The sequence below is a fragment of the Acinonyx jubatus genome, chromosome A3 (genome assembly GCF_027475565.1).
Source record: "Acinonyx jubatus isolate Ajub_Pintada_27869175 chromosome A3, VMU_Ajub_asm_v1.0, whole genome shotgun sequence".
NCBI classification, from domain to species: domain Eukaryota; kingdom Metazoa; phylum Chordata; class Mammalia; order Carnivora; family Felidae; genus Acinonyx; species Acinonyx jubatus.
The window spans coordinates 22,100,672-22,112,959 of NC_069388.1; the positions used below are offsets into that span (position 1 = coordinate 22,100,672).

General features: G+C 47.5%; 1 protein-coding gene across 3 annotated transcripts in view; it reads left to right on the forward strand.

The window, feature by feature from the left end:
• SOGA1 (suppressor of glucose, autophagy associated 1) overlaps positions 1–12,288 on the forward strand; it is a 74,252-nt gene that overhangs the window by 31,186 nt on the left and 30,778 nt on the right. For all 3 annotated transcript variants that reach the window (XM_053199994.1, XM_027070040.2, XM_027070038.2), the window contains exons 4-5: positions 9,452–9,514; positions 10,195–11,376. In XM_053199994.1, coding sequence (XP_053055969.1) covers positions 9,452–9,514; positions 10,195–11,376 — 1,245 coding nt within the window. The remainder of the gene's footprint in view (positions 1–9,451; positions 9,515–10,194; positions 11,377–12,288) is intronic.

Below are 12,288 nucleotides of genomic sequence, written 5' to 3' on the forward strand. Positions count from 1 at the left end.
GACAAAGTGAATGCACTTAATGCCACTGAAATGAGTACTCAAAAATGACTAAAAATGGCAAATTTCATATTATGTATACTTTAGGACAATTAAAAAAAAAGAATAAGGTAGAGCTGTATGTACTGATGTTGAAAGATCTCTAAGGTATGTAGTTAAAAAAGAAGGGGAGGGAGCTATATATATTACGCAATCCCGCTAATTATTTTGATAACAGAACAGACTGGTTTTGGAGCATGTATGTGTGTGTGTAAACCCATAGCAAAAGTCTGGAGGAAAATCCGCTGACTGAAGAAGGAGAGATGGTAGGAATAGCATGGGGAAATGACTTTGCTTTGTATTCTTTTAATGCTGTAGTAAGGTGAGTTTTAGGGAGGGGGATTATTCGTTACATTTTAAATGTAGTCAAGCAGGTAAAGAGCCCTATGTGGTGCTGGGCACACAGTAGGTGCTCAAGACACATTGGTTCGCTTCCCCTTTGAAGACGTGTCAGGCCTGCTGGTGCTCCCCGGCATGCCCCTTGGGGTCTCAGGATCTGGGCAAGGGGGCGTGGCCCTGTGTTTGTTTGCCGAGTACCTTCTCTCCACCCCTTCCAGACGTGGTTTCCATGGAGATAAGTGTCCCTGAGCAATTCTGCCAGAGCTGCTGGAGTCCCGTCATCCAGATCTGCCTTTGCCATCCTGACAGGTTGCTGTGGCGATACTGTCACCCAGCTGGGAACAGGAGCCCCTGGCCTGAGCTGATGTGGTTGCCATGGAGATGGCTCTTCCTTATAGAGAAGGGAGGGTGGCCAGCCCTAGCTGCACTCTGTGGTGGCACTGTTGCCCAGCTGGGTTGCAGCTCAAGAATCGTAACACCAGCCTCCCCCTCATCCAGTACCATTCCCCCTTCTTGTATTTTAGGCAGAAAGCCAATCTCAGTGTTGACGTGATGTATTATAATATAGCTGCTGTGTCTGAATGCTTGCTCCGTACCAGGCACCTCACCAGGCATTTTATATACCTCCTCATGTTGTGAAACCAGCAGCTTCCCAACATACATTGTTATTCTCATTTTATAGGTGGTACTCTTCTTGACAGTATTTTCATTGTGATATCACAATTCACATAATATGAAAGTTACCATTTATAGTGTCAAGTTCAGGGATGCCTGGGTGGCTCAGTCGGTTAAGCATCCAACTTCAGCTCAGGTCATGATCTCACAGTTCATGAGTTCAAGCCCTGTGTGGGGCTCAGAGCCTGGAGCCTGCTTCAGATTCTCTTTCTCTCTGCCCCTCCCCCCCCCCCACTCTCTCTCTCTCTCTCTCTCTCTCACTCAAAAATAAATGGACATTTTTAAAAAAAATCTAAACATAAAGTGTCAAATTCACTGGTTTTTAATGTATTCATAATGTTGTACAGTCATCACCATTATCTAAATCTAGGATATTTCCATTGCCTCTAAAAGAAACCCCGTACCTGTTAGCAGTCACTCCCCATTCCCCGTCCCCTCCAGCCCCTGGCAACCACTAATCCACACTCTGTCTCCATGGATTTGCCTATTCTGGCCATTTCGTACAAATGGAATCATGCAATTTGTGATCTTTTGTGATTGGCTTCTTTCACGTAGCATAATGTTTTCAAGGTTTATCCATGTCAGAGCATGTATCAGTACTTTATTCGTTTTTATGGTCAAATAATAATCCGTTGTATGAGTATACATTTTGTCCACTCATCAGGTGATGGACATTTGGGTTGTTTCCACCTTTTGACTAGTATGAGTAATGCTGCTATGAACATTTGCATACAGGTTTTGTGAGTTTTCAGTTCTCTTGGGTATATACCAAGGAGTGGACTGCTGCATACAGGTGGTATTGGGGAAAGACAAAGATGGGATTCTAACCCAGGACTTTGTCTCCCAAAGTCACACCGACTCTTACGGTGCTGCCCTGCCCTCCTCGCCCTATCTAGGTACCTTCCTAGGACCCTGCTGTGTTTTCAGAACCTCCGAAGACGCCGCTCCCTTCAGTGAATGAGTACTTCCGTCCCTGGCACAGGCTTCTCATCCTGATTCCCATTCTGATGGGGTACGCAGGGTGCTGATCATGGCATCAGATCACCTGGGTTCAAATCCTGGTTCTGCTGGCGTCATCCTCTGATGCAGCCTGGCCGTGGTCTGTGTGGTGCAGGGCACACTGAAATTTAGGGTCACACGGGCCTGAGTTTGAAAGCTGGCTTTGCCACTTACTTGGAAATAACTGTAATGCTGGGCAAATCACATAACTGCTCCAGGCTCAGTTTGTTCACTTATAAAACGGGAATATTAATCCCTGCTTTTCAGAGACAGGCAGGTAAAGTGCTTAGCAGGGAGGAAGGACTTGGTGAACACTGATTAGCATCATCATTATCATCATTACCCTTAGCTGCTATGTATGATGGCTGTGCGTCGGGAGCAGCATTTACCTTAAATAAATGTTTCTGCTGCCCCTACCCAGGTGCTGTCTATCGAACTGCCACTTGTCCATGGAAGTAGCAGTTACATTGCAAATCAACACATGCGCTTGGCAGCGTGTGTCCCAGTGACTTCTGATTTGGGTTTTATGTCTAAATCAGTCTTTGCTTCCTCCCCCCAGATGGTCTTCCCTAACCAGGAGCCATTCGGCCTCTGTCTAGCCACTTCAGCTGCTCTGGAGGAAGAATGCCTCGGTCTTTGAGATGCACCCAGAGTAAATTTTGCACACACAGCACAGTCTGTGTTTTCAGTGAGACCCTTTCAAAGATCCCCTCCGTATTTGGTAAAAATCTGCCCAGTTGTTTTGGCAGAAGGTTCATTTTAGTCCCTGAAGGTTGGTCTTTGTTTCCTGGCAGCAAGGAAGCAGGGAAGGTGTTAGAGAGCAGGGGGCCCCTCCAAGCTGTGCTCAGGCAGCCTCTCTGTGAGGGCTGGAGGTGCAGGGACACAATCTACTAGTCTTTGGAGAAGGACAAGGGAGGACATAGCTCATGCTCCTACCAGGAGCCATTAAACCAAGGATGTTTAGAGGTGCCACCCTGGCTGCTCAAAGGTGGCCTTGTGAGTTGCTGGTAGATGGGGAAGCCCCCGATGTGTGCCAGGCCAAAGAATGTGCCCACGGGGTCCGTCGCTTAGCGACGGCATTCCTGTTGGTGCCTGGGACTGTCCTGTCTTGCCCCTTCCTTCCCACTCTCCTGAGGCCCGGGGCCAGAACATCTGCTCCTGGGGGCTCCACAAAGAGTCTCTGACAGGCCCTGGCTCCCTTGAGGGGCACTGCAGCCCCCCAGGCCGCCTGGCCAGCTGCTGCTCTGCAGAGAGGAGGAGGTCTTTGGGCTCTGTGAGCTTGCCTTGTTTTTCCCTCCAGAGCCGAAGAGTAGTGTGGGAGCCCAAGTGGCTTAGACAAGGTGGGGAGGAAAGGGTCTGTTCCAACCAGAAAAGGCTGGAATTACTCCTGTCCTGAAAGGGTTTGCTGCTTTGCTCTCTCTTCTCTGCCCACTGCCCTCCCTTTCTGGTGAGGTTCATGCCACTCAGGGCTTTCTCTCCGCCTGTTGGAAAGGTGCCCAGTGACTTTTCTTGGGAAAGCATATTAAAAATATCTTAACGTGATTTCCCCCCTCTACCCGACAGGTTATATGCGCTTGGTAGAGAAAGACTAGAAAATACAAATAAGTCCTAATAAGAAAAAATTCACCTGAAAACCAATATTCAGAGGGAATTTCTCTGAATAATTACCAAACTATTATTTGGGTGAGAGGGGCATATACTTCCAATCCATTTTTTCTATTTATATGCGCACACACATATTGAAATGTATATATGTATATGTATGCAGTTTCTTCCCCTAACATAAGCTCAGTGAAGCAAAAATATCATTACAAAAGCCCATAAATGCATACCTAGCATCCCTCTAAGGGTGGGTACATCAGACTGGTTGTATTGGTTGTCTTGGGCAGTAAAACTGGTGACTTGGGTTCACTGTATTCCTTTTTGTGATTTTTTTTTGGGGGGGGGAAGTATAGTCGACACACAACGTGACATTGGTTTCGGATGTGCAACGTAGTGTGATTCAACAAGTCTGTAGTTATGCTGTGCTCACCACAAGCATAGCTACCAGCTGTTACCATGCAATCCTGTTACAATACCACTGACGATATTCCCTGTGCTGGAGCCTGCATCCGCACAACCTATACATTCCATAATTGGAAGCCCATGTCTCCACTCCCCTTCACCCCCTTTTGTGCCCCACCCCCGTTTTGGTGGTTTGTGAAGTTTGGACTGTGTGAATGTGTTATCCACAAAATAATAGAAATAATGAAAATCCTACATAAAATCGAAGAAGGAAGCTTCCTCTCTTAACCACCTCCCTCAATTCTACTCCCGACTCAGCTTAACCCATGGTTAGCAGGTTGGTTTGTATCTTTTTAGACCTTTCTCCATGCTCATACAATGTGTGTTTCTCTGTGTATTTTTAGAAAGTCAAGATGGGATTATATTGTGTACATGGTTTCTGTAACATGCAGATTATGTAGTATGAACACAGACTTTTTTAAAATGCTGGATGTTTTGGGTTTTCTTCTGCCTAAGGTGCTTATTATAAAAATCAAAGATCACAGAGTCAAGTAAACATAGGAAGGAAAGAAAGTCTAAAAGGGTACCATCTATTTCAGTATTTAAAACACAGAGCCGAAGGTCTAGAAGGAGCTCCAGCTGGCTGTCAGCCTGTGGTCACCCTCAGGTTGGGAGGGAGAATGCCTAGGGGGGCTTCTGATTTGTCAGCATTGTATAGATTAACAGTGAGAATATATTTTTGTATATTAAAATTTTATTTTAAAAAATATTTTGTAATGAAAAAAATTTTTTTAAAGAAAAAAACTGGAAGACTGTGTCCCCTGCCTCCTAAAAAAATGTGGGGGAAGAGGGCCAAGTGTAAGTTCACTGTATTGTCATTGTAAATAGCCTGGTATAAATTCTTCAGACCTTCTCCCACCCTGTGTGCATATATGTATGTGTGCACACACACACACACACACACACACACACCTTTTATAACAATAGTAACATGCTCTAGGTTTTTTTTTTTAATAACAGCTTTTTTGAGATATAATTTACATACGATAAAGTTTGTCTTTTTAAAGTATACAGTTCAGTGGTTTTTTAGGATATTCAGAGTTGTAAAACCTTCACCACTTTCTCATTCCAGGACATTTTCATCGCCCCAACAAGAAACCCCAAGCCCATCAGCAGTCACTCCTGCCTCTCCCAGCCCCTGGCAACCACTAATCTACTTGTGGATTTGCCTATTACAGACATTTTATGTAAATAGTATCATACATTGTGGGGCCTTTCGTGACTGGCTTTTCACTTTAGCATGATGTTCTCAAGACACGTGCATGTTGTAGCAAATATCAGCACTTTGTTGTTTTTTTTTTTCAATGGCTGAATGATATTCCCTTGTGTGGATATGCCACATTTGTTTATCCGTGTACCAGTTGGTGGACATTGGGGTTGTGGGTTTTGTTTCGTGAGTTCCTTCTTTTTCTTACCAAGATGTTTCGGAGACTTTGCCTTGTCGTCAGGAAATCTCACTCCCCTCTGTCCTTTTTCATGGCTTTAGGCTTTATATGATCTCATTCCTTCATACGTGGTGGCCCCCTCCCCCTCCTGTCACCCCACTTCCTCTCTCCAGGGCATCTGCTGTGCTTGAAGAGGCTGTGGTTACCCGAAGAGGCTCAGTTTTATAGGGAGAGAAAGGTGTTTGCCCAGGATCGCAAACTCAGTGTTGTGGGGTTGCCGCAGTTCTGCTCCCAGCTGAGGCCACGGCCTCTCCCACTCAGCTTGTGATAAGCAGACCTGGATCTGCAAGCCTGACCATCTTTCCCCAGAGCCCCCACCTCACCACTCACTCCGTGCCTGGGTGTCCTTCTGAGCACCCCCTTCCTGGCGCCATTTGTGGGAGGGGCTCTTTGTGGGGGGACCTGTTTTGTGGTATCGCCCCATTTCCTACCTTGTCCTCCTCGCTTTTGAAAGAGCCCAGATTAGCCCTTCTCAAATACTGGCTGTTTGCTTTTGGCACCCTGCGTCTGAAATATCAGCCTCTGTCTTCCTGCCTCATTTGCATTTCAAAAGGTGCCTTTAGGATTTGATTGGGCTCCAAGATATACTTAAGACCCCAGCTGGAGTTCATTTCCCTGGCTCTCTGGTTTTGGCCTGGGCTTCGAGATAGAATCACCTGGGAAGCTATTTAAAAATCTCATGGCTGGGACCTACCCTGGACCGATTAATATCAGAATCTCTGGGACCTTGGGCATCGGTATTTTTTTTTAACTTCCCCCAGGTAATTCTGATGTGCACCCAGGTTGAGAACCACTGTGCTACCTCCACTTTGCCCTCATCAAAGAAGGCACATTTTCTCCTTCCAAGTCTGAAACTAGATCAAAACCTCTGTCAAGAACTGGTCCCAGGTCAGCTATGGACTTGCTGTGGGGCCTCTCTCTCACCTTCAGTGAGATGGGGGCTTCGGGGGCTTGGATTACGCCAGTGGTTCTCACCTTCAGGGATGGGTATGAGAGATGGGGGCATGGGGGAGCCATGTATTCAAACACCTGGGAGTGGGGTGCCTGTGTGACTCAGTTGATTAAGTGTCCGACTCAGGTCATGATGTTGCAGTGCTTGAGTTTGAGCCCCGCGTCGGGCTCTGTGCTGACAGCTCAGAGGCTGGAGCCTGCTTCAGATTTTGTGTCTCCCTCTCTCTCTGCCCCTCCTCTGCTCACACTCTGTCTTTCTCTCTGTCTTAAAAATAAATAAACATGGGGCACCTGGATGGCTGGCTCAATTGGTTAAGCGTCCGACTTCGGCTCAGGTCATGATCTCTCGGTTCGTGAGTTTGAGCCCCGCGTTGGGCTCTGTGCTGACAGCTCAGAGCCTGGAGCCTGCTTCGGATTCTGTGTGTGTGTGTGTCTCTCTGTGCCCCTCCCCTGCTCGCACTCTGTCTCTCTCTCAAAAATAAATAAACATTAAAAAATTTTTTAAATATATATATAAATATTTAAAAAGATAAACAAACAAACAAACGTTAAAAAAAATAAAAACAACCCCCTGGGAGCATTCTCAAAAAATACCTGTTGAACTTGAAAAAGTCAAAGGCAACCGAAGTGTGGTTTTATACACTACTAATGTAAACCATCCCTCTCACGGGAAGGAATGGAGTGCTCAGTAGACTTCTGCATCTGAGTGACTTTTTTAAACGTCAAGAAACTTTAGTAAAAATTATGGTAACATTTTCTCAAGTTCCCCTCCATAGGGCTTGTGCCGTTTTGCATTCTTCCCAGCCATATAGGAGTTTTCCTACTTCTCCATAGCTTCACCAATAGAATGTGTTGTCAGATGTTTGGAGTTTTGCCAGTCTGATAGGTGAGAAGTGGTATCTCGCGTAGTAGGTACCCCCCCATCCCGTGTTGTAATTTGCATTTCTCTGTCTTGAATAGGGTTGAGCATCTTCCTATGGTTACAAGTCATTTACCTTTCTTGTGTACACTTTTTCACGTCTCTAGCACATTTTAATATAGGGTTGTTGGCCTTTTTGTTTTCTGTTTTGTGAAGCTCTTTATGTATTTAGGATATTAACCCTTTGTGGTGAAATAAATTGCAAATTTTTTTTCCCCAGTTAGTCATTTATACTTTTACTTTCTTAGGGTCTTTCTTTCCGTCTTTGTTTCTTTCTTAATTATTTATTTATTTATTTTTCATGTTTATTTATTTTTGAGAGAGAGAGACAGAGACAGAGAGACAGAGTGCGAGCAGGGGAGGGGCAGAGAGAGACGGGGACAGAGGATCCAAAGCGGCCTCCAGGCTCTGAGCTGTGAGCACAGAGCCTGACACAGGGCTCAAACCCACGAACCATGAAATCATGACCTGAGCTGAAGTCAGATGCTCAACTGACTCAGGCACCCCTTTTCATAATTTTCATAATTTCTAAAGAGAACATTTATTTATTTATTTATTTATTTTATTTATTTAATTTATGTTGAGAGAGAGAGAGAGAGAGCGCGAGAGCCCATGAACAGGGGGAGGGGCAGAGAGAGAGAATCCCAAGCAGGCTCCGGTGCGGTCAGCATAGAACCTGATGCAGGGCTCCAACTCCTGAACTACAAGATCATGACCTGAGCTGAAGTCAGTTGCTTAACCAACTGAACCACACAGGTGCCCCTATTTCTTCCTTTCTGAGAGACAGAGACACAGAGAGAGAGCGAGCGCATGTGTTCATGAGGCAGAGAGAGAGGGAGAGAGAATCCCAAGCAGGTTTGGGTGCTGTCAGCACAGAGCCTGATGTGGGGCTTAATCTCCTGAACCATGAGGTCATGACCTGAGCTGAGATCAAGAGTCAGACACTTAACCCTGGGTGACTGAGCCACCCAGGTGCCCTGGGTGTATTTTTTTACATGTAGAATTTGCTTATATAATTAAAAGTATCAATTTCTAAAAAGGAAGAAAGAGAGAAAGAAAGAGTTTATTTTCATCCTACCAGTTCTTGATTTTTGAATTATGATTATTACAGTGTAATTTTACATGAAAAGTTACAATTTAATTGTAAAAATTGAGCAGTTCCTTACCAAGGGACTGCTAGGCCTCCCAGGTAATCATGATGTTTTACCTATACGCATTTTTTTTGTTAGTATGCACTCTGAATTAAAGTCCATGAAGACAGGATGGACCCTGAAGTGGAGATTTTCGTGCTTATTGGCGGAGTCCCCTTGGGGATAACACCACCAAGGAGTTTCAGGCTTTCACACCAATGGCCTTGGCCAATCTCATGGGGGAGCTCTGGAGCTCCGATGGCTATTTAGAGTTGTTCTGAGTTGAGGCAGGAGGCTATGGACCAGTCATTGCAAGTGGGCTCCCTCCAGGGAGGGCACATGACCTTGGAGGAGGTGACTTCCCTCAGCCAATGGCATCACTGGGAGGGGACTAAGCTTTGAGGTCTTAGTTGGGAGAACAAGTGCCCCAGTTCAAGGAGGCCGGATCTGAGTGGAACACCACAGCAGGCCCCCCAAGTACCCTGTCTGACTTGGTCACTGCTGTGTACTCTATGCCTAGCTGTACCTGGCACGTGATAGGTACTCAGGAAATCTTTGGTGAATGAATGAGAGAGACAAAGAATGGAAACCCGGATTTCTGGGACTTGGCCCAGGCCAACTGGATCATAATGGAGGGGTGGGAGAAAGGGGAGAAAGTGGGCAGGTGTGATCAGAGTCATCTCCTCAAGCACTTCAGGCCCACTGGGTGGTCTTGAGGGCCCCCCTGGCTTGGTGGTTGGTACTGGTGAAGGCCTGGACATGGCTGGGCTGGGCAGGGAGGGGGTCCCTCAGTGGAACCCTAGGCCCCGTGGTTACTCTTTGATGCACATCAACCACATGAAATTTCAGGTTTTTTGTTCTCTCTTTTTTTTTTTTCTCCAATTTCTTTCTAGCATTCCTTGAAGAAAAGAGGAACTCGCTCTCTGGGGAAGACAGACAAGAAGCCTTCGGTGCAGGTATTTTCCAGAAGCTCCCACTGCCCCCATCGCAGCCCCCGCAGGCAGTTTTAATCTGAAGGTCCGAGGCCTAATTCCAAATTGCCGGGGGAGTCCCTAGAGGTGCCCACCCTTCCCCAACCTCTACCCTGCCCTCCTCTTTATCACTTTCTTAGCTTTGATGCCCATTTCACTTCCCAAAACCATGCCCTGAGCCCATGGTTCTCACACGGGCAGATAGATAAAGTGCTATGTGTAGCACAGGTCAGACATAGAATACACTTAGCCTCTAGTGGTCCTGGATTGTAAGGGTGCCAGGCACTTTTCATGCATTATCTCATTTAATCCGCTCCATGCCTCTGTGTGGAAGGGAGTGTTACTGCCCTATTTTACAGATGAGGAAACTATAGTAGTAATGGTAGTAGTAGTAGTAGCAACCATTGCCTGGCAGGATGCCGCCTACTCCAGGAAGCCCTCCTAGACTCTCCAGGCTGTGTGGTGCTCCATCTTTGCTGCAGTGTCAAGATCTCCTTCTCTACTTCCCCTCTGGACTCCTGCTCCTTGAGAGTCAGGGCCTTGTCTGATTCATTCCCGTGTCCCTGGCACATAGTTGGTGTTCCCGGAAGTGCTATGGCTGGTACTGAGCCTCACAACACTAACCTTCCTGGGTCATGTCTGTCCCCATGCCCATTGGGCCCCAGGAGGACAGTGCGGACCTGAAGTGCCAGCTGCACTTTGCAAAGGAGGAGTCAGCCCTCATGTGCAAGAAGCTCACCAAGCTAGCCAAGGAGAACGACAGCATGAAGGAGGAGCTCCTCAAATACCGCTCGCTCTACGGTGATCTGGACAGTGCCCTGTCTGCCGAGGAGCTGGCCGACGCGCCCCACTCTCGGGAGACTGAGCTGAAGGTGCACCTGAAGCTGGTGGAGGAGGAAGCCAACCTGCTGAGCCGCCGCATCGTGGAGCTGGAGGTGGAAAACCGAGGCCTGCGGGCGGAGATGGACGACATGAAGGATCACGGCGGCGGCTGCGGAGGCTCAGAGGCGCGCCTGGCCTTCTCGGCGCTGGGCGGCGGCGAGTGCGGGGAAAGCCTGGCGGAGCTGCGGCGACACCTGCAGTTTGTGGAGGAGGAGGCGGAGCTGCTCCGACGCTCCTCAGCTGAGCTGGAGGACCAGAACAAGCTGCTGCTGGCCGAGCTGGCCAAGTACCGCTCAGAGCACGAGCTGGATGTGACACTGTCGGAAGACAGCTGCTCCGTGCTCAGTGAGCCCTCGCAGGAGGAGCTGGCGGCTGCCAAGCTGCAGATCGGTGAGCTCAGCGGCAAGGTCAAGAAGCTACAGTATGAGAACCGGGTGCTGCTCTCCAACCTCCAGCGCTGTGACCTTGCCTCCTGCCAGAGCACACGGCCAATGCTGGAGACGGACGCCGAGGCCGGGGACTCTGCCCAATGTGTGCCTGCTGCTCTTGGCGAGGCCCACGGCCCCCATGCTGCCCGGTTCTGCAGAGCCAGGGAGGCTGAGGTGCTGCCTGGGCTGAGGGAGCAGGCCGCCCTGGTCAGCAAGGCCATCGATGTCCTGGTGGCCGATGCCAATGGCTTCTCGGCCGGCCTCCGCCTGTATCTGGACAACGAGTGCACCGACTTTCGGCTACACGAGGCCCCCGACAACAGCGAGGGTCCCAGGGACACCAAACTCATCCATGCCATCCTGGTGCGGCTGACCATGCTCCAGCAGGAGCTCAATGCCTTCACCCGGAAGGCGGACACTGTCCTCGGGAGCTCTGCCAAGGAGCAACCAGAACCCTTCTCGTCGCTGCCTGCCTTGGGTTCCCAGGGATCCTCCAAGGAGATTCTTTTGGCCAAAGACCTTGGCTCAGACTTCCAGGTAAGATGTCCCTATTATTTTTTTGTTATAAACTGTCTACTGAATCATCTGTAGGACAGAGAGGGACACAAGGCCTAAGTGTACAGCTTAATGAATTTCCCCAAGATGAACACACTTGAGTAATCATCACCCAGAACAAGAACTAGAATGTGACCAGCACCCCAGAAGCCCCTCCTCACGTCCCCTTCCAGCCACTATCCCCATTCCCAAGGGAGACCCCTCTCCTCATTCACTTTGTCTGTCTTTGGACTTTATATAAACTGAATCATATAACACATACTCCTTTATGCCTGGCTTCTTTCCTCAGTGTTTTGTTTCTTGTCTCATGTAGTAATAATTTGTTCATTCTCGTTACTGGACACGATCTCATTGAGTGAATATGCCCCAATTCACTTAGTCATTTACCATTGATAGATATAGGGGTTGATTTCGAGTCCCCCCCCCTTTTCTTTGCCAGGTTGCCCTTTGTTCTTGTGTTATTTCTTTTGCAATTTTGATTTTAAAACACGCATTATTAAGAAGCAAACAAACAAACAAACAAAGGAGTTTAGAAGTTCCTGGTAAAAAGAGGAAAGCCTCCTCCTTGCTGCCTATAGGTACCACTATTAATGGTCTGGAGCAGTGCTGTCCCAGTCCTGTCCAGGACAGAGGCCACTAGCCACATGTGGCTACTTAAATTTAAATTAATAAAAATTTCATGCAGTTGAAAATTCATTTCATTGGTCTCAGTAGCCACATGTCAAGTGCTCAGTAGCTCAAGTGGTACAGACCTAGACCATTTCATTATCAAGGCATGCCCTTTTAAATCTTTGTGCATTCTCTCATATATTTATTTTTCACCCAAATTGTCTTATGTGATACGTACTGTGACCACACAATTGATTTTTCTTATGTAATGTAGCTAGTGGTTCA